We start from the raw sequence: 25,394 nt of genomic DNA, 5'->3' as shown, positions 1-25,394 counted from the left end.
TAATTATGTCAACATTCAACTCCAGGAATCATATGGTGCAACAAAATACAAAAATAAAAGAAAATTTCAAAATGGGCGTGGCTCCGCCCTTTTTCATTTAATTTGTCTAGGATACTTTTAACGCCATAAGTCGAAATTTGGTAGAGGCTTAGATTCTAGGACGATAACTGTTTTCTGTGAAAAAGGGCGAAATCGGTTGAAGCCACGCCCAGTTTTTATACACAGTCGACCGTCTGTCCTTCGCTCGGTCGTTAACACGATAACTTGAGCAAAAATCGATATATCTTTACTAAACTCCGTTCACGTACTTATCTGAACTAACTTTGTATTGGTGTAAAAAATGGCCGAAATCCGACTATGACCACGCCCACTTTTTCGATATCGAAAATTACGAAAAATGAAAAAAATGCCATAATTATATACCAAATATGAAAAAAGGGATGAAACATGGTAATTGTATTGGTCTATTGACGCAAAATATAACTTTAGAAAAAAACTTGGTAAAATGGGTGTGACCCTACCATATTACGTAGAAGAAAATGAAAAAGTTTTGCAGGGCGAAATCAAAAGCCCTTAGAATCTTGGAAGGAATACTGTTCGTGGTTGTACATATATAAATAAATTAGCGGCACCCGACAGATGATGTTCTGGATCACCCTGGTCTACATTTTGGTCGATATCTCGAAAACGCCTTCACATATACAACTAAGGGCCACTCCCTTTTAAAACCCTCATTAATACCTTTAATTTGATACCCATATCGTACAAACACATTCTAGAGTCACCCCTGGTCCACGTTTATGGCGATATCTCGAAAAGGCGTCCACATATAGAACTAAGGCCCACTCCTTTTTAAAATACTCATTAACACCTTTCATTTGATACCCATATCGTACAAAAAAATTCTAGAGTCACCCCTGGCCCACCCTTATGGCGTTATCTCGGTTATCGGAAGTTCCTTAAAACTCGAAAGTGAAATATCCAAGCTGGAGCGATTTTTGAATTTTCACGATCCCTGGAGAACTTTGCGAAAATTGTTTTCTCTCATGTTGCATTGTCATGGTGTTTTGAAGTAAGTTCTTAGTCTCAAGAATCTATCTACGGGTAGTTATTCAAATAGCGGCCGCAAGATCGCACATGTTGTAAATGGACTTTCTTAATATCTCTAAATACCTCGATCCCTCCGCCGAAGGAAGACAATTTTTTTAACTTTTTTTATGTAACCGACTAACTTAAAATATATATATATATATACTTTTATAATTTTAATGCCACACAACCTTATCCTAAATACAAATATATGTATGAATTTGTTTACATACAACAGTAATTAAATTGATTTGATAAGAAAGCGCATGATATTGCAAAATTTTGAAGAACAATAAAGTTAAGGCACTGATAAGTAATTACCAGAATTTTGGCAAAAGTATAGTACATGATCGTAGGTCCGATACGTGCACAGATACTAAATTGGTATCAGTAGTCTTAGTTTTACGTTTATTAACACCTATGGAATAAAATTCGCAGAAAGTACGTCCATATTTATAAGCGTGCCACAGAAAACACAGTGCCTTAAATAATTACACTGTTTTTTGTAAACATATTTTCGCCAGAGAGAATATGTCTATGTTAGCATATTACTTGGCGCGATTTTTCTACGAGGAGATTTGGGCCGAGCTTCTCTTGATCATGTAAATTGGCAGTACGGAACCTATCAGACCAATTCTAAACAAAAATTCCGTGCGAATTTTTCCCTTCTCCCATCCCTCGTATTCTAAATAAAAATTCCTTGTGAGTTTTTCACTTCTCCCTTTCATCCTATTCTGAACAATGTTCGAAAAAGCAGAAACCGGTTACGGGGAGAAAAGTAGGCATTATGAATGTGAGTGAGAGGGAGATTTCTCTGCCATTTCTTTGGAGTTTTTTCACTTGTTAAATTAAAGGGAATGCATCAAAATAGTTAAAGGAAATTGGTTCTTTTAAGAAAGAATACTTATGTATTTGTACAAATTTGTGCTAAAATATGTACATTCTACCACAATATTTTTTATTTTAAGTCGAAAATTATATCATAAGCAAAGGAAGAGCTCTTGGTATATTTGATGCAGCCATCCAGAAATTGCACAAGGATTTTTTACGAAGGCTTAAATAGATTTCGGCATATGACGAAATACGTATTCAACTTGACTTGGCCGCCAGAAAATTGCTTTGCTGAATGGAAGGAGGCAATTTCCGCGGATTTGTGTTATCCCGCCGTTTTCTTCTTCTTATGCTCCTCTGCTGATGTTGCTGTGGCACCAATTCATTATTCATTTCAGTGAATACCACATGAAATTCAATACTGTGCATTGTTTGTATTTTATTTCTTAATTTCAAACAAATTTGCAACAATAATTAAAGTTTTCAATTTTTTAAACAAAATAAGAAATGCGCAATGAAATTTCAATTCACAAAACAGCTGACTTCGAAAATTCGAAATTACTATTCCCCAATTATTGTTCTCCCTAGAAGAAAAGAATTGGAGGAATTTTCCGCGGGAATACAAAAATCCGCGAGAACAAAATTCCGAGGGAATATTTAGATTTGGGCTGTATATGCTTTATGCCGATTCCGAATGACATCAGCAAGACAGACAGACACTTTGTTCATCAATTCGGTTTTCGTTGCAGAAATATACTCTTAGTGTTTGCCAAACTACTGCTGAGTGTCGACCCCGCTTAGAAAACTGGTTTCAGAACCTTCTTTGTGGCTGACGAGCACGCTACCGCCACACAAAACCCACAATTTCGAAAATGTCACGTTTTCTCAAGCTTTGCGGTGTTTCCTTCCGTACAAAGTTTTAGACCATTTTATTAGCCACTCTAGTGTATATATTGAGCACATTTTGTTCGGAATTGAACTTACACACGAAAGTATACGATACTGTCGAAAACTTTGGATAACACTTCAAACTATCGAAAATACCGAAAGGCGCCACAATCACTAGTTTTGCAGCTTTATGTTGACCAAAGAATCGGTATTGGCTCTTTTTTCACAGTGATGTGATTAAGTTAGCTAGGCGGTGGCGAGATCCCATTTTTATCATAAACATATGGCATCACTGCTGCTGATTAATAGCCCTACAAGAAACGCTGATAGTTTTACTAATACACTCACACTTGTAATTGACAATGCTGATCCTGCGATGACGTAAACATTGATACTCAAATTTATGTATGTTCCTTTGTTCGCTCACGCATGTCCGCATGTTCCCAACGACAGCCTATAATCATGAAAAAGGACTCAAACTGGGAAAGCTTCGGACACCTGGTACAGAACAAAAGAACGTACAGCAGATACCATTATGCATGTGAGACAGATACATAATTCTCAACGGAATTTTATGTATGCGAGAACAGTTTATCCGATTTAATCATGTTGTGACTACTGACTGTCATATGACAATCAAATGATTATAACGGTTGTTTTGTTATTTTTTAAATTCCGCCATTTTCAACCGAAGAAAACCATATAAAAAATAAGTTTAAAAAATGAAAAAGAGAGCATTTCAAAGCTCCATGCTAAAAGAAAAAATCGAAAATAATATTGAAAAACACCAAAAGCTGTCGGAATGTATGGGGCGCACTCAAAAATTTGATACCCGAAAAAGAATAGTGGTTAGTGGTGATTCATTTTTAAATGTGTTTCCGCATGAATTTCTGAATTTAAATTGAACATTCTGAACTCGAATTCTTATAAAACTATTTATTTTCAACAAATAAAAAACACGTATGCTTTTATCACGTACAAAATTAAAAACGTAATGAAATAAAGTAAATAAAAAGCATTGTTTCATTTTTGGCGGAATATAACAATGGTCAGTTATGATAGTATAACAGTCAAACCTGATATCTACAGTAAACTATCATTTATGACACTTTTTGATAGTTAGAGTGTCAGCACTGATCCAGGAAAAGGAATGAGAGTGAGCAGTACGGCTATATACTTAATCAGTAGGCCATGTTGGTGTACAAGAAGGAGACAAAAACTCACACGTACACGGTTGTTTACATCACATTTGCGCAAGTCCCCTTAAGTTCGTGATAGAAAGTTTGTATGAGGCGCTGATCGTTAGGTTGACATTGCTGACAATCAGATGATAGTCATATGATAGTCAGTATTCTTGTAGGGAGGTTGATACATGCGGGGCTTTAAGTCAGCATGCATGCGAAGGGTCAAACGAACGGACAAACGAGGGATAATTGGATTTCTTTTCCTTCCTTCGTATTTAGAAATATATGAAAGTATATATCTATCTCTATTTGTTTATGCTATTTAATATAGCATTAGGCGATCAAAGTTAATTTATTCTGTGTGCTAGTCGCAGCTGAATATAAACAAAATACTATTCCGGCAATTGTCTGAATATAAGTTTGTATCACTGTGCGCCGACAATGTAGTTTTGATATGTATTAACAATATATGTATACCCAGCAAAAACTGGCATAAGCGGTTGTAAGCTTACATACATACATGTGCCTTTACATGTAAAAATATCGGTTAGCTTTCGGTGGCACTACAACTTAACGAATGAAGGGACTTGGGACATTTTCAAACAATTTCTAAAACAAAAGTCAATTTTTTCAAAAAGTTTGATAAAACTGTTTTTAATAAATGCACGTTGCCATTTTAAATTTAATTTCCTACTGGGACGCAGCAATAAGCTGGGCTCTAAAAAACTGCTTGTATTTGTCAAGAGGACGGAGTTATTCTATAACATATGTCCTGGCACATGATTGGGGTTCTTCCGTTTGGTCGTCAAACAAATTCTCAGTTCAACCTAACCTAACCTACTGGTATGGTCATGCTCTCGCTCCCGCTAATACTCTTACATTTAAATTTTTGCCGACCATTGGCAATAAGTAATACTGGTTAAACTTCGGACAGATAAAAAAAAAATACTTGGCGTGATCCACCTCCGAGGAGATTTAGGCCAAGTTTCTCTACCGATTTGCAAATTTTTCTAAGCGGGCTCACCCCTCGGCAGTGTTTGGCAAGCACTCCGAGTGTATTCTGCCATAAAAACTCATCTGTCTTGCAGATGCCGTTCGTAGTCGGCAAAAACAAAGTAGGTTCTGTCCTAACAGTAGGAAATATTAAAAGGAGCACCACGCAAATTGGAAGAGAAGCTCGGCCTATAATCTCTTCGGAGGTTATCGCTCCTTACACACACTTATATGAAATAAAGTCAACATTTTTTGCTGGGTAGGTACAACGTGAATGCATATACAAATAGCGTACGCGTAGACCTAAATGGTGACTAAATCAAAAAACTTATATTTTTCAGAAAACGTAAAACATTTTTAACGCCAATATGTACGTTGTAGAAAATGTTTGCTGCAATCAAGTATTTTCTCGCTAAGCTGTGCACAAACTAAATAATTTTTTGCATAGAACGTAGTTCATTGAGGTCATAAATTTTATAGTATATAAAAATTGAAAACTGGTAAATTTTGAGTTAGCACTTTTTAGAGCTGCGTGTGTTATATGTTTACGTAGCATGACTTGCAAAAGCGAGGGTTTTAAACACTTTTTTTTTGTTACTGAGCTCCACGCGCAAGTGGCTCAGTCAAATTACGAACGCTAGAGCATACGGTCGTGTTTATAAATATTTATCTATACATTTTTATTTACAATTTTTTTTTTAGTTAAAAAGAAACCTGACAAACGGCTATTGAAAAACCTAGAAAATGGAATAAAATAAATAAAGCGTAAACAAAATTAATGCAATATTATTAAGAATATTGAATTTATTAGAAATTTATTTAGCGAAAATAAAAATAGATCGTGTAAAAAAATTTTATATAAAAATATAAAAAAAAAACAAAAACACACCCACACAAATTTTCAAAATGGATGAAATGAATATGAATGTTGCGGGAAAGAACATAGTGTATGTCGGCGGTTTTGGAGATATTGCTGTAGAAACTTGCAAACTTCTATTGCAAAAGGGTGTCGCGGTAGGACTGGTGTACAAATTAAGCACACATTTTGCAAATACAATGTGTAAATAAATATTTGCTTTTTTTTTGTTTTGTTCTCACAAAACATATTTTTATAGAATCTTATGATACTCAACAAAACATGGAAGGAATCAGCATTTAATGAATTGAAATCAAATGATACAAAATCCGTATGCCAATTCATGGAGTTCGATATTACTTGCGGTTTAGAAAACACACGCAAAGTATTCGCACAGATAATGGATAAATTTGGTTACATCGATATACTAATCAATGGCGCTGGTATATGTGATGAGCGTGACTATGATTTAATTATAGCTATTAATTTAACGGGCACAATTAATACTACACTCGCTGTCTACGATCTCATGGATAAAAGTAAAGGTGGTAAAGGGGGTATAGTTATGAATATCTCATCGGTTTCGGCGCTAACACCATTTCCCGTCTTACCCGTATACAGTGCGACGAAGGGTGGTGTACTAAGCTTTACCAGAGCATTGGCGGTAAGTTAAATACATATATGAGAGCAAAAAAAAAAAAATTGTTCATATATTGGCATATGTGTGTTGTATTCAGTGGCGTAGTGAGGTTTTCTTGCGCCCGGCAAATATTTTTTTATTTGGAAAAACATATTCTCCATACCAGATTTTAAAAGTAAGTTATTCTAACGGAGTTTTAGATTCAATTTCTTTTCCACTGCGAAGTAATTTTATGCAGTCACATTTTTCGATAAAAAGTTCTGATCCATCGAAATCTGTATTACAAAAATCACCCAAGTTCTTACAATCTCTTTCTAAGTCGTTATTATCCTTGTTTAACAAATTTCCAACGTCTAGGAGAAACCAAAATCTAAAATTAAGGTCATTAAGTTGTGTAAATCTTGTACATATTTCTTGTTGGAGACGATCGAAAACACTTTTCATAACGTGAGAAATTTCACATTCTGCGGAAAGACCAACATCTCTAGCCGATTCTCCGGGCATTTTGCGGCGCCTTCTTACACGTTTTATTATATCAACATCCCATTTTTTACAAAGAGACTTCGGTTTTCCTATTGCTTCTTCACAGAGAGTGTCTAGAATTTCGGACAATTCACTCGCTAATGATTTAAGATCATAATACCCTTCTCTAAAATTCATCCCTGGATCTTGTAATCTAAGCTGCACACGATCAATCCTCCTTAAGATTTCATACCAGAAATGAACTGATGTTATAAATTTAAAATTTAGTATATTTTGCAACAGAATTGTAGCTTCGCTTCTGGTATCACTTGTGGTGTTAGTATCCTCTGCTAATTGTTCTAAGTGTTCTACTACATTCTCTAGCCCATCGACAATAACGCTAACCGCTTGTATTCTGACGTTCCATCATGCTTCAGATTCACGTTGGACAGTTTTTGTTACAGCATTTTTCAATAATTCCCATGTTGTTGTTGTAGCGATAAGGACACTCCCCGAAGGTCTCAGGGAATGTTATCGATGTTGATGATCCTTCGCTGAATGCAGATCCGGCACGTTCCGGTACCAAGCCCTACCATCTCGGGAACAATTTTTTATGACCACATGCGACCTTTTAGGCCATACCGCCCTCCCACCCCCTAGATCCATGAGGAGTTCGGGGTGACAGAGCCTCGGTTGTTAATGTAACAGGATTCGCCACGGATAGGTGAGGTTGACAATTGGGTTTGGATAAGCTATATATTGCGCTGGCAAACCTGAAAGTGTTGCGCTACACATTTGTGGTTAATAATTCCCATCGTAACGTTGAACGTGAGAAAAAAAGATATACATATGCTTTAAATTATGCCACAACCTGTCGCAAGTGTTCCGGATATATGCATGAATTTTTTAGTCTAGAATTTTTTTTCCAGAAATCGGTTATAATAAAAATACAAAATAATCAGGAAGTTCTGCTTTGTGGACCATTTGGCGCCCCCTGTGAGTAACGCTCGGGGCAAGATGCCCCCTTTTCCCACACACTACACCACCGACTGTATTTGTGTAAACTAGCGGTCAAATTTGTATGTACATATGTATGTATACAACTTTATGCGAGTATCGCATACCCAATATGCACAAGTACAACCTTTTTCCAACCTTTGAGGAATATGTAGTTCTCAAATGGAAATCCAACTTTTACAACAATTGGAGATCAAATCGTTTTTCCAAAGTTTGTTTTCAAATTGCGTGCTCTTGGAGGTCAATTTGAGGTATTACTTAAAATTTTTTAAGATGGTAATGCGTTTATACATTTATGTGTGAAACTGAAAGTAGTGAAAAAAGTGAATTAATTGATATATTTCGGAGAAGTACCCAATTTTAATATTGTAAGTATTTAATTAATTTAATATACATATGTGCAACTATTAAAATGCATATAAGCAAGAAAATTAGAAATGAGGTAAGGCAGGTGGTGCCTTTGCTGTCGGAGCGCTCGCAAACAATTGAAAGTTTGCCAATGAATCCTTCCACGTCAACTGCTACAAACAATCCTCCTTTGGGAAACTTTTCAAGTGAAGAAACTTCCTCGGAAAGCGATTCAGAAGAGATTGCGAATGATTTGCCCAACTTAAATGATGAAAGTGTTTCTATCGGAACCCGCCTATGGAAGCAGAGGTAGAGGGCGGACCCCACTCCGTTGGAAGGACCAGGTGGAAAACGATTTAAACTCCCTTGGTGTGACCAATTGGCGCCGGTTAGCAGAGATGAGGAGCGACTGGCGCTCTTTGTTGGACGGCCATAACCGTTTAAACGATTAAGCGTCAATTAAGTAAGTAAGTAAATTATGAGTTAGCTAGTTGGGCAGTAGAATTCAATATTACAAATGCAGCTGTCAATAGCCTTGTAGATATATATTTCCATAAAAATTTTCTACTATAAGAGCTTCATAAACTATTTTATTTATATATTCTATACTACTGTATACTTCGTACTCTCTTTTTTCTCTAGGTTGTTGAACTCCAAACTATAGTTTGTGGCAATTTCATACGCTTCATAAAAATGCTGTGGTGATGAGCGATGAAGCTGCCAGACACTTCACTTGGAAGGGCACGTCCAACAAGAAAGCTATTAGAGTGCTCAGTACAACGGGATCCCTGAAGGGTGACTATTACATATCCATTGTTACTTAAATTTATAATTGAAATCTTTTTTATTTCAGAGGCTTACAATAAAAAATTTGCTAACTCTTCCGATGTGGACTTTGAAAGAACTAATATGTCCGTCTTTCATTAGATTGTTGGTCTGGTGAAAAAAATGCAATACAGCAAGAAAGAGAATGCTACTGAAGTTAAATAAAAAAAGATATTGATTTATTGCATTAATTTAATGATTCTAAAATAATCATAAAAATTTGAACTAATTGTAATTCATTAATTAGATTCTTACAAACTTTTAAAAATTCTTTGCACCAAAGCTGAGATATTTTTGTTCGTGCTCAAAGCACCGAGAAACATAGAAAAAGGTAAAAAAAAGTGGGGGTCAACTGGAAAAATTCTGAGATAATTGAGGTTATGTACGCGAAAAACGGATTTCCTCCCACTTTTGAGATCTTGTACAGGGTACAATAATTTTTGGTGATTTCATTCTCCAAACTTATCATTTAATACTACTCTTACCCTTCAATTCAAGATATTACGATCTTAATTACGAACTCTTTTCGTAACAAAAAAAAAAATTTATGAATTACAATTACTTTAAATTTTTAAATACTTTTAATTTATTTTTAAATATGTAAAATGAATTACTATTTATTTTAATTTATGTTTATTCTATTAAACTGAAACCAAATTGTTGTATATACGCTGTTATTTTTATTCAATTGAGATGGGAAATTTAATTCTAGAAGAGTTTTCTTTTTCATTTGAATCCAATTGGAGATTGATGTTGGAGTTCAAATTTATATCATAGAAATTCTCAAGTGGAGAACTAAGATTATGTGCCGTTTTGTTTGAGAATGGGTTGGTTCTCCACTGGAGGTACAATGGATATTAAACACTGGAATTTGGAAAACGAGTTGGATTTCCATTTGACCTCAAACCAATTTCCAACAAAAATGTTTATTGGGTAGTCGCGGTAATCATTTCGGTATTTTCTAAATATATATATATATATGGATATCATGGTTGCCACACCATTTTTTCATTTGGGACCAAAATTATTCTAAGAAAAGGACCAAATTTTTGTTTTATTTTATTGGTATACAGACAATTCAGCAATTTACTAGAATGTCGTATTCGTTGTTAAATGTGAAAATTTTAGGACATTTCCATGGCTTCCTATATAAATTTTTTTATAAATATAGCGAATAGGAGCCACTTGGCTTTAACTTAAACTGCACAAACAAAAATAATGTGTACCTTTAGGTATTACATTTTCGAATTTCTAGGATAAGTATAAATGTATGGCACAATTATGTTTTAGGAAAGTAAGGTGCAAAAATTACTTTGTGGCTAACTCAGTAAATCGTTAATGAAATTAAGCATGCTAAACGTTTAAACTGCATACCAGGGCCTAGGTTCAGAAAGTGTGAATTTTTAACTCACATTTACTGAATCTATCCCGAGGCTGAGATTAAAAATCAAGCGACTTTAAAGTTTTAACTGTGTACATGTAATCAGTACGGGAAACTAGTGTTATTAATTGAAGTTTATGGGGTTCTGCAAGCACCTACAGGAAAAATTTTACACAAAACACTTCCGAAATTAAATCTCTTTTGCATTAGCTTCAAAACCTAAATATAAAAATACATTTTTTAATCGCAATTCGTTGTACATTTGTAAAGTTATCGTTTTCAAAAAGTATTTATGTCATACTTTATTTAAATGTCGACACTCCAAACGAGAAGTTACGCTTTCAAAGTTTTGAATAGAATTTTTTTGTAAAAAATTTTGAAGCTTTTACTTTTTCTTTGGCACGTTGTACTTCACAAACTCTCAGTATTTCTCGGTATGCTTGAACATAAATTAAATGAGTGGCAAGCACACTCTATATAAAAGAAATTAGATTCATTCTTTTACTTAGTTTTCAGTTCATTGTCGTATTTCTTAAAGACACTCGTGTTTTTAAAATAAAATATTTTAGCTCGTCTAGTTATAAAGATCTATCATGAAAAGTTTTTGATAACCAATGGAAATATCTAACCACTTAAACAAGACTTTTTTTTGATAAGTCCGTTGTTTCATCATATGTATTTGCCCAAAGATCCAACACTTCTATTTTTAATGCCTTCGCTAAATTATCTCCTAGGTGAAATGTCATTTTTTTGCTATATTTTATTGACTGAGCAATTTTTGCGGTAAGAATTCCATTCAAGTAAATCGAAAAAGAAAGAAATGTACTGAAATCGTGGCTACTACCTGAAAAGGACCAAAAGTGAAGAAAAGGGACCAGCTGACCAAATGGGGTTGGAAGGGACCATATTTGGTCCAAATGGACCAAAGTGGCAACCGTGATGCATATATGCAAAAACATACTTAGCATGGCGGAACGATACAAGGTGGCAGCATTGTGACATACCTGCAAACATAAATAAAAATTCCATGTACTTTGTTTTTGTAAATTCGATGGACAAATGTCAAAATCGTACTGCGCCGGAAGTTGATGTATCAAATCAAATAAAAAAGTTTATAATCAGCTGTCCCATGCTGCCACCTTGTATCGTTCCGCCATGATACTTAGATAGTATTTGGATAGACGCATCGAAAATAAAAATGACAAAAGCTGAGTTCCGATGAGGCCTGATCCAGATCACAATACAAATTTAACATGCAAATGCAGCAAAAACTCCGCCATCCTGATATATATATAGATCAGTGAATCATATGAAACATACGAAAACGAGCGATTGCCTGTTCTTAGGTTCAAACCACATGTTTTGATACCTCGCCAGATATTTCCAGACGCGTTTTAACTGACGACCCCGGTTTTTAGGTAATAGTATTGGAGTGCAATATTTCTATATATGTGACCCGGCCTATGAAAAGTGGCTTATGACTCAAAAAACAAATTACTACTACTGAGAAACTGAAGAAATAACAGGTATTCATTATGTTTCCCCCATGAGTTAAATGCTACCAACTCACAAAGAACTGACCAAGTTCGTTCCAGTGAGATTTGAACGTGAGCCAGAGCTGGATAACTTCTTGGAACTCAACTATATGTATGATATTGGTCATGTTCGCGTGCTCAGTTCATAACGCGATCTAGTATGAATTTTTACAAACTATCATGTTTTAGCGTTTTCGTACACATATATTTGAAGAATTTTGGTACATAAGAAAGGTATAAAATTTTATTTCTAACTATTTTCATATAAAAGATGTATGTCTTAAAAGTCTTAAAAATAACTTGACAACATGTTTTTTGTTTTGTTTTGTTGCTTGTCTTTGTTGAGCGTGGTCGCACTTTTGCACTTGTTCTCTCCTCCTCTGTTCGGTATTCTAAGCACTTAAGTTGATAACGAGTTCTTTGTGTTGCTAGTGTATAGCCAAACAGAATTACTGCTGATGCCATACAAGCAATAGGAACATTCAAGCATACATATCCACACGTAGATGAATAGGGAGCTAAGTCAAAAATGTGAAATTTTGAGCTCATGGCTACTACCGGGTTCCTCAACTCAATACCTATCGTTATGTATATGCTTCTAAATATTACTTCCACTACTCACCCAGAGAGGGCTTGGTAAAAACTAAAATTAGCGTTGGCGCACATGAGGAAGTCAATCAGTTTTTTGCCTCTCCTGAACAGTGTGGTTTTTTGAGTGGTTTTGAGCTGTTTTGGTTTAGGCGTACAGTATATGTATTGGGTTGAGTCGATTTGTATGGACGAAAGTTAACCTATATCACGCCATCGATTTTTCGATAGTATTTGGGCTCAGGAAAAAGAAGTTCCACTACGCATACCCAAAAAAATAATTTTCGAGCTTGCCAAAATAAAAGTCGATTTTTCGACCAAAATTCGTCTAAATCTCCATAAAATAAATTTTTTTTCAAAAAACTGCATTCACCAATTTGAAAATGATTTGGAGCCTTGAAAATGAAAAAAAAATGCATAAAAAACCGAAAAAATCGATGAAATTTCGCAGGCTCGAAAATTATTTTTTCGGGTATGCGCAGTGGAACTTTTTTTCCTGAGCCCAAATCCTATCGAAAAATCGATGGCGCGATATCCGTTAATAAATCGGGCCCAGTCTAATATGTATATTTACATACATATCTCATAGCTAGATACCATGGCGTGATCTGAAGGGAGCTAACTGAAAAATCAACAAGTAAAGGTGCCTAAGTTCGGGTGTAACCGAACATTATATACTCAGCGTGAGCTTCAATTGTACATCATTTCAGATAAATTACTTTTCTACATAACTCGTGGCACCGCCCGTTTATAAAAAAATGTCTCCCCATTTCCCCTTACAACAAAACTTTATAAGTGAAATATCATTGATTCAAAACTATTTTTTGCTAAGTTATAGCTTATTATTCTAGTCTACGATCCTTTTAAACTTGTTTTATATCTAAGTGGTCTTTAACCGTTTCCCGTCCATTTTTGCTAGAAATATTTTCTGCTATAAGGAAAATATGTGTACACAATTTCATTACGATATGTTAATTTTTCATCGATTTATGGCTCACGAAATATAGAAAATGGCTTAATCATAAAAGGGGCGGTGCCACGCCCATTTTCAAAATTTTTAGTGTTTTCCAGTTTAATGTTATAATTCAATTTAGAAAGTAAAATTCTATTGATACAAAGCTCTTTTTCGCTAAGATATAGCTTATTATTTTCGTCTACGACCCGTTTAAAAATATTTTATATAAAAGTGGGCGTGGTCTTAAACCGATCTCGTCCATTTTTTCTAGAAATATTTCTTGCTATAGGGAACATTTGTGTACCCAACTTTCTTACGATCCGTTAATTTTTCTTCGAGTTATGGCTCCCGAAACATAGAAAATTGCTTAGTCATATAAGGGGCGGTGCCACGCCCATTTTTTAGAATTTGAAGCTTTTCCTATTTATTGTTACAAATCCACTTGGGAAATGAAATACCATTGATTTAAAGCTCTTTTTTGCAAAGATATAGCTTATTTTATTCGTCCACGACCCTTTTAAAAATCTTTTATATAAAAATGGGCGTGGTCCTTAACCGATTTCAAACCATTCCTTATAGTAAAGGCAACCTCTCTGCCGAATTTTGTTACGATAGCTTTAACGATTTTTGATTTATGATTAATAATATTTTTAATATCACAATATTTGTTTTTAATTTTTATCAAGAGTCTCAATATCAGTCCACATGTCAAATTTCAACATTCTAGGTGTAGTATTTACTAAATAATCAGGTTTTTGTGTTTTCCAAAATGTTATATATATAAAAAATGGGCGTGGTTATCTTCCGATTTCGCTCATTTTCAATACCAATCTATTCTGGGTCCAGATAAGCTCGTGTACAAAATTTGGTGAAGATATCTCAATATTTACTCAAGTTATCGTGTTAACGGAGAGACGTACGGAACTATTTGGATTTTCTCCGTCTCCTGACGCTCAATAGTTCTAAAAAAATATATGCATTCATTTCTGGCAGAGCGGTTTATTACTTTTCAGTCGTAGCGGTACCTGCAACTGTGTTCTACCTTCTCGGACGCCAGACCAACGTTTCACAATCGGTGATCGAAACATATTTTTTAAATAACAATAGCTTTAAAATAGTGAATCTGATTAATGACAAATAGTACTCGTTAGATCCATATCTTTATAAAAAGAAATAGTTTGACAGTTTCTTGTTATCCTTTGAGTGAAAATGGTTTTCAGTCGTTGAACGTAAAACGTAATACGAGCCCAGGTCTGCAAAGTATCAGTGATTAACACCGAGAAGAAACGATTAAACTACCAAAGACGGAGTAGCCACATGCAAACATTTGGCATATTATCAGTTAGTCGCCAACGGTTTTGTGACACGACTGAAGATAATGTTGAGCACATTTTTCTCGGCAGCGATGTCATCGCTCGGAAGCAAGCAAAGCATCGTGGCCAAAGCCTGTATGAAGTGCATTGAAGAAAAGAGAGCACAAAAGACTCAAGCTCGCGGTGCTTTTCTCAAAACATTTTATTCCACCTACATGTTCGGCCTTAAACACTATAATAATGTTGAGTAGAACACTGAAGAGTTAGTTTATATATGGATCCTAACTTTATGTATGTTACGAATAGGTTGGCTTTAATGAATGATTTTCAACAGTACACCTGGCAAGAGAAAATGCATCACAACGACGCCCTTGCGCTACCTGGGCCGGGGTCTTTACTATCCGTGCAGCACAGCAACCAACCAACCGCTGTCAGAAACGTGATATTCATCTATTTCATAAATTTGAACTTGCATGGTTTTAGCAGGAAATGGTGAACATCTATTTACGATAAAAAAAAATAAATGAATATCTATAAAGAGACGGAAGTATTTCCAATTATGTCCACTCGTAGTGCTTTCAAATGACACTTTTAATCTTGTGATGTCCCACAAAATTACAGTTGCAACCATTTGCAGCCCTTTTGATTAAGTCCTTAACTGCTTCAGTCTTAGATGGGTTCTGAAAAAGTTACAGCCTTTGATTTATCAAACTAAATTCATATAGCAACAAAAATTGTTAATACATCCCAGAGCACGGGGAAAAAGTGTCAATAAAATATGACACTATGGCATCATCGCCATAAACAAAGTCCAGTTTTCACAACTATTCTGTAACAGATGTCGCAGTGCTGTGAATATCAATTGGCAAGAACCAGAATTGAAGTAGGAATAATGAAGACAAACAAAAAACCGCTGTGATGGCTGAATGGTTATAGCAGCGGCGCCTAAACGTTGCCGATGAAGGAATTTAGCAGTTCCTGAAATGGATCTATACAACGAGCTTTGGCAGTTGTCTAAATTTTTTCTTTCTTCTATTCTAATTTCAAAATTTTTTCAATTAAGAAAAAATATATTATAACAATAATAATGATAAAATAATTATTGTTAGGCCTTGAGCTCGATTCAAACTCGCGATATTATAAATTCATATAGCTTCGACTTGATAACTGTCCCGCTCTGCATCCGATTAGCACCAGTTCCGAGGTAGTCATTATATATGTATGTCGTGCGAAACTGCATCTTTCCATATTCGCTGCGTGGGTTTTACACACCATTTTTACACCCAAATTAAACTGTTTTGAAAACAATTAATTACTAAACGGTTTATTGCACACATATAAAAGTGTATTTATAATTTAGGTGAGGAAGTTGAAAGAAAGATTGGGGTAGGCACCTGCATTTTGTTTTCTTTTGTGTATGTTCGCCACAAACACCCAAACACATAAAATACACATTTTTGATGAGTCACGTAGACACTTATCTATTATGAAGGCTAGAGAATTACAGCTATGCCGTAAACCAAAGTTTTGGCTATTGGTCTGTCTGGTCCAATTTTGAAAAGTTCGCAATAAGCCACAACGTGTTTGATCTGTTTATAGGACTAGGATTTGTAATGATTTTCAAATTATGCAAATCCCTTGATAAATATTTTGGGATAAACTGATAAATTACCGCTAATAACTCTTCTGTAAACTAACCAAAATTTTTTCCCGGGGATCTCGATTCCCCATCTCTACTGGGCTTACTTAAATTAAATTGCACGGATCGCATATAGTTGTTTGCGTGTATTTTGTTGTTGTAAATTTTCAATTCGTGCACCGTTTGCAAGACAAAGTGATGAAACGACAATATATCAATTTCCTCCAGGACAAAATAACTTTGTAGTAGTTTTTAGTAACCAAATAGTTTCTTTACTTTTTATTTCAGCATTTGGAGCCAAAAACTGGTATAACTTTATATACGATTTGTCCTGGTATTACGGATACAAAACATTGGGACAATGCCTTTTACTTTCAAGGCAAGGGCCTTTGCTTGAGAGAGAGAGCGAAATCATTTCCTTCACAAACGGCTGCCGTATGTGCTGCGAACATTTTAAAAGCAATGGAAATGCATAAAAATGGTGCAACCTGGATGTGTGATCTAGGGCAGATGAAAATGGTAGAGATCAAAAATTTTTGGACACCACCTGAAAAATCATGTTGTAGCAGCACCGATTCTTCAAAAGAGCAAAGTTAGAATATAAATTTTTTTAAGTATTAAAAGCTTACATATACACATATATATATATATATTTATGAAAATCGATTGGTGTTTTCAGATAAAGCAAATAAACTAAAGTATACCAGAAAAAGTCTGGTGGGAGAGCGGGATAAAGAGAAAACAAGAAGGATACAAGATGTACATACATATATATGTATATGAAAGGTCTGCAATCCATAAATGGAAGAACTGTATAAGGTGGCAGCACGGTGTGAGCTGATTTGTACTTTTTTAATATGATTTGATGCATCAACTTCCGGTGCAGTACGATTTTGACATTATTCCATCGGTTTACAAAAACAAAGTACATGGAACTTTTATTTATGTTTGTAGGTATATCACCGTGCTGCCACCGTGTATGGTTCCACCATTATTCTAGCGGTCCTCATTTAATGAAATGATTATTGGCGCCACTTCACACGTATTAAGGGCCCATTACTAATACTTAGCATAGACTTGACTTGACTAGAGAACTGTCACTTACAGTTCTGTTAAATGAACATTGCATGTTACTGATTACTCAAAACTTAGCAACACTTAACTTGACTTAGAAGTCTGTTGAATTTTGATTTTCTATGTAAGTTCTAAGTGACGTTTACATTTTGAGATGCCATTTGTTTGTTTCCATTTCATTTTGACATTTTGTCATACAAATTGACATTTATTGATTATGATGCCATATTGTATGCGCTAAGTGGAGTATAATCGTGGCTAAGTTGCCATGTTTACGCCAAGTCAAGTCAAGTCTATGCTAAGTATCAGTAATGGGCCCTTTATTATTCTCTTTCGTCTTTAGTTGTCGCTAAACAAGAAGAGTAGCAACATGGTATGATGTTATTGTTTATTTGCGCATTTTCGAAAAGATATTTTGCAAACAAACGCTCATGCGCAGAATGTTTTCATGGTTTAATGTTAACAATTTATTTTGTTTAAATTTTTCCTTAGACTCAAGCAATAAAGTAGTACGAGCCTGACCCGTGCGCATCTTGCGCAACTAATATAAAGTTCTCTTATCAAATATCAACAGAAATCAGCTGTTCTATTAACTTACAGCTTGCGCTGCCATCTAGCGTACAATACAGTTTGCGCTGCCATCCAGCGTACAATAGCAACTGCCGGCAATGTAGTGCAAATATTCACAATAGTGACATAGTACAAATAGATTTCTTTGTGTGCTCACAATCGTTTATTTTTAACAAATTATTTTAATAAAATATAGCTAAACAAAAGCACTACCACCAAAATTGCCCAAAGATCGCTAATAGCCCGAATCTCCATCTTTACAGCCAACACTTTATTTATAGATTTGGATTCCAAATAAGAGCGAAAAAGGGACCCATACATAAAAACAGCAATTAGAAATAATATATATGATTTGTATGGCATATTTACGAAATACTTTTTGTATGTTAACAAACATACGATCATACATACGTCCCACCTCATTGATTTTTCATCAACAACTAAACCACTACCAATAAGATGATTTTAGTTTTACTCACACAGTCACAGTTTTGGAGACCACTGATGTATAGTAATACTAGTACTAGTAGTAGTAATAATAGTAAGACGTCGCCAAATAGTGAAACAATTGTTCGCATTCAATTCACACGTATTTTTATTCTCTTTAGTTTAGTAGTCGCTGAGCATTTGGCGCAGTAAAATCGATTGTGTGCGTCGCTCGCAATGTTGTCCATATGTATATTAAAAGTACATATTTTGTAAACAAAAATATGTATTAAACACATGTGTGTTAAGATAAACCATTATTTGACTGAGTAGAATTGGCAAACTTCAAAACAAAAATTATAATAAGGGATTTTGTCTTGTTGCTTGCTAATAAGCGAATGAACAACGCAAAACACTCTCACTAACACATCTGCATTTTCATTTTGCCGACGTCTGTTTTACACACACATCTACACAGCAACAATGAGAGAAGACGACATTACTAACATATACATATACATATATACAAGACAAAGAGATATATGAGATGCAGCAGGTGAGAGAAGCAAATAAACAGCTAATCGAGAAGTCTGTTCGCGAGAAGTCTAGACCAAAGTTTTGCATTCCATTGCAAAATTGTGCTCTTATTGCGTGTGTGAAAGGACAATCACTTTCGATCTTTGATACACTAGGCGAAGGACGGTGATTCATTTTGATTTCAGCAGGCTGTAAATAAGTACGCGAATCCATTGTTAAGTTCTATTTACAGTGTAGTGATGTTTATAAAAAGCATTTCATACAAGCCAACCTAATATAAACGCACGCAAGTCAAAAATGTCCCATGCACATACAACTTGTATGAAAGCAACCCAAATTGAATTTGCTGCGTGAAAACCCAAGTCGATTTCCAATTTTTGTTCTGCGTGACATTTAGATTTGACGTTTGCACACAAGCTTTACATTGTCGCAACGCATGCTTCGAGCAAAAAACGCCGGTTGTTTGGCTTGATAAACAGAACATTTGAGTGTATTTATTCGGCAGTTTAGCGATTCGAACGATAACAGAGGCGCAGGTTTAACGAAATTTCCTAAGATTCGTTACAATATAACAAAGGAAAGGAAATGGAAATCGAAATACTGTCTGATTAGTTCCACATTCTTGTAAAATTGCAATGCCCTACAGTTTTTCCAACACCCATTAGTACAGGATGGCTTAACTGAGAAAATCATTTATTGATTAATTAAAGCGTTTATTTGTTTCCTTTAAATGACACTTTCTCTGGTAAAAAATAGTAAAAAAGTCAATGTTATTTAAAGGAAATTAGTCACGGACGGGCATTGAACTTGGCGTTTCGATAATTTTGAAGTCACAACCGTGCAGGTCATGGCAAAACAACCAATCTGGCATCGCGTGTTAATGTTGCAATTAATTATTAGCAATTTTCACGCGCCCGCTCATTCACTATTTGTGATATGAAGCAACAACAGCAACTTACATTGGCTAGCAAATATGCTAGGCCTCGGGGTCCATTGAACTTTAACACGAATTCGCTGTGACGCGAAAAACTGTTTATTTTTGGGCGATGTTTACTGTTGCGCACGGAACGTGGCATGCCACACGGTTGCATGACATTTTAAGCAAATGTTTGCAATTTGCAGCTTGCCAATAGGGAAAAAAATCACGTACCTACATATACTTGTAGGTATGTATATATGTATGGACATAAATAAGTATATTCATATGAGTAAAGCTGATTTCTCGGATAGGGAGATTTTGATATAAAAAGATGGAAAAACATGTAAAAATTCAAATAAAAAATTTTAAAGGCGGAAAAAATTGGCACCGTTTCAAATTGTGCAATGCGAAAATGTACATAATTAGGGCCACATTTGTAGCAACTCGTAAGCAAGAATAATTTAAAAATGCATTAATTCCGGTGGCAATTTTTTGAAAAACTTTCTTCTCAACAATTATTTGCGCATTGTGAAAATTGCTAGCAGCAAATTAGATTTTCTTTGAAACTAAAGAAAAAAACCACAAAAAAATTTCAAACTGCAGAGTTCAACAAAAACAATTAAAATAATTTTTCCACTGTTGATAGCAAACACAAAAATTAAATAAGCCAGCGGCAGCTTAGTCACTCTTGCGCTATTTTTCAATCATCGAATTGCCCATACAGACTCACATCAACAGGCATGTCCAGCTAATATTAGGATTGCCATTTGTATTAAAATTTTTGTATAGTTAGCAAGCTTAAAAATTAAGTTCTGTATGTAAGGGGAATATTTCAAACCTTAGGCAAAAAAATACTTGGTTAACCTCAGAGGAGATTTAGGCCGAGCTTCGCTTCCAATTGAGTATTTGTAGTTGCTGTGTTTACAGCGCTTCGCCCCATTCAATAGGTAGGACCACTCACAAATTGTCATCAAGGTCCTCTAACGGAAGCTGAAAGAAACTAGCAGTTTAAACAAGGTTGGACCATAGGGATGTTGCTGTTAGAGGCGTAGGTTCCACACTACAATTGAAAAAGTAGTTGGTGTCACATCGCATGCAGGACGAACCATGCGTAATTCGGGGTTGATCCTGAACAAGTAAGATTTTAAACTGTTACAGTATCCAGAACAAAGTTGGGTCAGTATCTTCCTTGGTAGTCTGCTGCCTTCTTCTAAAATAATTTGAGAGTGTATATTGATAACCGGGCTCACCGGGCGCGACCAACCAAAGGTGTTTAACGGTTGTGCGTAGATTAGGCCTCCTCGTGCTTGTATAGATCAAACCTCGTGTATGCAGATGCCTGATCTCATCATAGTTTCATCATCATGTTTCATTATCCCTTTTCGAGGCGGGGCTGGATCAAGCAGGTTTTTGCTAAGGTGTCGCGATTTGTGACAATTTAGCAGAGACTGTCTGTTCAGCATTTGATTATGCGCTTTTATGTTGAGTTTTTTGCCTCACTAGGTAGATGATGTTCAGGCATCATAAGAAGTCATCCCGTGGCAGTTCTGAGTGCAGCATTTTCGCACGCCTGCGGCCTTTTCTTGTTTGTGTTTTTTTAGAATATGTGACCAGACTGGCAACGCGTAGCACATGAGCGGACGGTCAATTGCTTTGTAAATTATAAGTAGCGTTTCGTTATCTTTTCCCCAAGTGCTGCCGGCAAACGACTGGAGGACTCTCTACTTTAGATAAAATTTTGGAGGTCTTGAAAGTAAGAGTGTTATCGAACGTTACATCTTTGGGTGACTGACAGTCGGTAGCGTAATACCATCGACGTGAACGTCCAATATTTGCGCCATCTATTGCTTCCTATTTGTAACAGAATGGCAGAAGTTCTGGGCTTTCCCTCGTTGGCACTGAGTTATGGTGCCAGTTTTTTTTAAACGGTTTTATTTAGCTTGACTCTGTGTAGCGTTGTTTACGAACTCTGAAATTGAAATTTAAGTAACTTCTCGATAAGCTACAAGCTGGAAGCTTGGAATATAGTTCAAACCTCGTTGACAATGCAATAAAAAGAAAAACACAGCTAGATGGCGCATGGATCGAGATATTCAAAAAAATCGTATTTGTGGTCCGCTTTGGCTCATATTTGAAACACATATTACTTACATAAATAGACAGCGACCTATGAAAAAAATCGCCGCCAAGTGGCGCAACGATCGAGATCGATTTGGCTCATGGAACAAGTGTTATGTACATACAGTCCGGTAGAAGTGATATCAAAATACTTTGTAGCACATAAGTTCAAATCTTGTAAGCGAAATTTAAGTAAATAAAATAATTTAAAAACAATTTTTAATTCTTAAAAATTTGAAACGATGTACATAAGCATATTTCATATTATAAAGACAGAAAAGCCCGTTCATGATCTCATATTTGCTCATATCTATTCCAGTTATTTCCCTGTTTAACCACGTATTTTTTTAAGGGTCCACTATCGACAGTATTTTTGCAGCAAACTTGAGGACGGCCTCATACCTTTCATATCATTGAACAATTTGTTCCCTAAGTGAATTATATAATGAGATTGCCCGCTTAGGATTTTGGAAGGACTTGTCAAGCGCAGTCGCTTTATTATGTTTTGCTGGAGAGAAAACAGTTTTCTTTACCAAAATACCACCTTTTGGATTTTGTTCTTTTCACTTTTCGACGTAATGGCAACACTCACTGCCACCTCATTAGAAAACAACAACATGCACTAACGCGTCGCCAATTTGGGTTGCATTATGTTTAGACTTCAATTCTGTGCAACGTATACTGAAACCGGTTCAACGGGCAGTAGAGGTGTCACGGCATGTATGGACAGCCCAATTCGCTGACATTGACTTAGTATGCTTACCGGCTTTTTGCAGGCTTAGCCGGGTATTCATGAATGGCTTTTGGATTTTATGCAGGAAGTGTGGCAAGCAACAATGTAGTTCACACAAACTAAATTACATACACATACAACAAATGAAAAGATCAAAAACAAGAAATTGGATTAAAAAATATTTAGGCACGGAAAACTGCAGCTGGGAATTTCGTGCATCCGTTAGACGGCCTATAAGCATGGATTTGCCTAAATTAATTTTAAATCGAATTGACAGGTGAATTATGAATTTCCAAAATAAAACTGTGATGAAAATTAACTCAACTAAAAACAGGAATTGAGAATTAATCAAGACGTGGTTTGGTAACTTTGCTCTAAAGTAATATCAACTTTTTTTCATATCTGGGGATGGGACTTTGTGTAGGGTGTGAATAACGCGCACACTAGAGCATTACAGCAGTCAGAGTAGACGTAAGCAGTACTGAAACGTAAGAGTTGGCAAGGCGAAATTATTTGATAGCTGGTACGCATAAATTATTTCCTGTCAAAGCGTTGATGATTAGTCGCGGCCTCCCGAAGTGACCTTGTTTCTAAAGTACGGTATGGATTTTTAACCGGACGGTGCCAAATCTAGCCTTCCCCTAACCCAAGGTGTTATGCGAGCTTGGGCCTATATAAATGGTTTGCTTATAGATGCACCCGAGTACCTTTAGAAAACTGCCATACTTGATGAACTAATAGAGAACCATGGTTCCTTAAGATCATCTTACCTTAACATAATCTTACATAGCCTCGCTCTCAAAACATGATTTTTGTCCTCAGAGAAGGTGAGGATGTATTTGAGTGCAAGAGAAAATCTGTACGATTTTTGCAATACCCCTATTTTCGAGAAGGGTACATGCGGCACGGATGGGACTGGAACGCAATACCTCCTGTGGCTGCTGCAAGCATCCGGAGGCAGAGGAAACGGTTGAGCATCTGCTGTGCGAATGCACAGCACACCGTCGAAACAGAATAAAGTTTCTTTGAAAGCCCTTTTTCGAAAGCCTCCCAGAACTCAAGGATGTTAGGCCGGGAGAGCTTCTCAAATTTATAAGCTCCACGGGATGGATATAGGGGAACGGGTTTCCCTGAGGCGCTTGAAAATTCTTATTAGTCCTCTTACAACACCCTAATGATGGTTCCCAAAAATGCGAAGATTTCTTAAGTTTCAAATTTGTAACACCTGCTTGAGTTCCAAAACTAAAATTTTGATTTTCTCACCTTCTGTATGGAAATATTGATACAGTGACTATCTAAAGCTTGCTGTTCAGGATGCCATCAACATATTAACTGATGGCTCTAAACTTAACGAGGAGGTGGGGGTGGTATATTTACACCGAACCTGGGACTAGATATCTACTTTTGCCTTCCCGACTATTGTAGCATATATCAAGCGGAAATGCCAGCAAAATGCGGTGCTTTAAACCATTTGTGCCTAAAGACCTGCGTGCAGGGATATTGAACGCAACTGCAAAATTGATGAGCTGGCAAGGAGGGGTACGAGCGCCACATCCTTCTACTTTTATATTCCGTGCGAGCACTGCCACTTTAAGCAGGATATTTGCCCTGCTCTTATTAACACTTCCTACATGAGAGCCATTTAGGTTGTTTTTGTCTACTTTTAATAGTAGACGGCTCTGCTATGGATTATCAATCGTCATTGTTTGAAAAGGTACTCACGCCACTAGAACAGGCATTGAATCTTTTGATTACAGTGGCAGCTGCAGATGTGTTGAGTAGGAAAGCGTGCAGCATCTTCTGTGCCACTCCCCGGCGTTAAGTAGAAGAAAGATGGCTGCTCTCAGTCATCCATTTTTCAACGGTCTTGAAAAATAGTTTTGAAATGATACTGAAAAATAGTTTTAAAATGATACTGAAGTTGTCCCGAAATAGTACCCAAAGTAATCCGGAAGACATCCTAAACCTGTTCCGAATTGGTTCGGATATAGTCTCGAAATGATTTCCTTATGGTCTTGATATTAATTGTTTCTTTCAACTTACGGTAAGTAAGAGTATGTATATTTCAGTGTCACCATGTTTAATTGAACCACCTTACCTGATAGTAGTCAAACAGAATTTGGATTATGAGAAACACCATATTGAACTCGCTTTTAAACACTTACAATAAAATGTAACACAAAAACAAGTAAGGAAGGCTAAGTTCGGGTGTAACCGAATATTACATACTCAGCTGAGAGCTTTGGAGACAAAATAAGGGAAAATCACAATCTAGGAAAATGAACCTAGGGTAAACCTGGAATGTGTTTGTATGACATGGGTATCAGGAAGGTATTAAATAGTATTTTAAAAGGGAGTGGGCCATAGTTCTATAGATGGACGCCATTTCGGGATATCGCCATAAAGGTGGACCAGGGGTGACTCTAGAATGCGTTTGTTCGATATGGGTATCAAATGAAAGGTGTTAATGGTT

The 25,394-nt window shown here is 35.9% G+C and overlaps 2 protein-coding genes across 19 annotated transcripts in view; one reads left to right on the top strand and one right to left on the bottom strand.

Moving 5' to 3' along the window:
• osp (outspread) overlaps window positions 1-25,394 on the bottom strand; it is a 418,306-nt gene that overhangs the window by 108,661 nt on the left and 284,251 nt on the right. The gene's annotated exons all lie outside the window — the stretch shown is intronic.
• Window positions 5,604-22,360, top strand: LOC137239845 (alcohol dehydrogenase-like). Of its 5 annotated transcripts, XM_067765570.1 has the most exons (5): window positions 5,607-5,750; window positions 5,809-5,999; window positions 6,101-6,505; window positions 16,833-17,136; window positions 17,224-22,360. In XM_067765570.1, the coding sequence occupies exons 2-5, from the start codon at window positions 5,892-5,894 to the stop codon at window positions 17,325-17,327; spliced, it is 921 nt and encodes a 306-aa protein (XP_067621671.1). In that variant the 5' UTR covers window positions 5,607-5,750; window positions 5,809-5,891; the 3' UTR covers window positions 17,328-22,360. The 5 variants fall into 5 exon arrangements, with proteins under 5 accessions (XP_067621670.1, XP_067621672.1, XP_067621671.1 ...); XM_067765569.1 differs by having other exon boundaries at window positions 5,604-5,999; XM_067765571.1 differs by having other exon boundaries at window positions 5,605-5,999; window positions 16,833-17,158; window positions 17,224-17,307.

The sequence above is a fragment of the Eurosta solidaginis genome, chromosome 2 (assembly GCF_040869045.1).
Source record: "Eurosta solidaginis isolate ZX-2024a chromosome 2, ASM4086904v1, whole genome shotgun sequence".
In the NCBI taxonomy this organism is placed as follows: domain Eukaryota; kingdom Metazoa; phylum Arthropoda; class Insecta; order Diptera; family Tephritidae; genus Eurosta; species Eurosta solidaginis.
The sequence above is the reverse complement of the archived record's forward strand: the minus strand, read 5'-3'. Positions and strand labels throughout refer to the sequence as shown.

What these genes read in the sequence shown, in the direction of transcription:
- LOC137239845 (XM_067765569.1), top strand. Translation starts at nt 5,892, where the DNA reads ATGGATGAAATGAATATGAATGTTGCGGGAAAGAACATAGTGTATGTC. An exon ending in TATTGCAAAAGGGTGTCGCG is followed by an intron (nt 6,000 to 6,100) that starts GTAGGACTGGTG and finishes ATATTTTTATAG; the next exon opens with AATCTTATGATACTCAACAA. An exon ending in GCTTTACCAGAGCATTGGCG is followed by an intron (nt 6,506 to 16,832) that starts GTAAGTTAAATA and finishes TTTTTATTTCAG; the next exon opens with CATTTGGAGCCAAAAACTGG.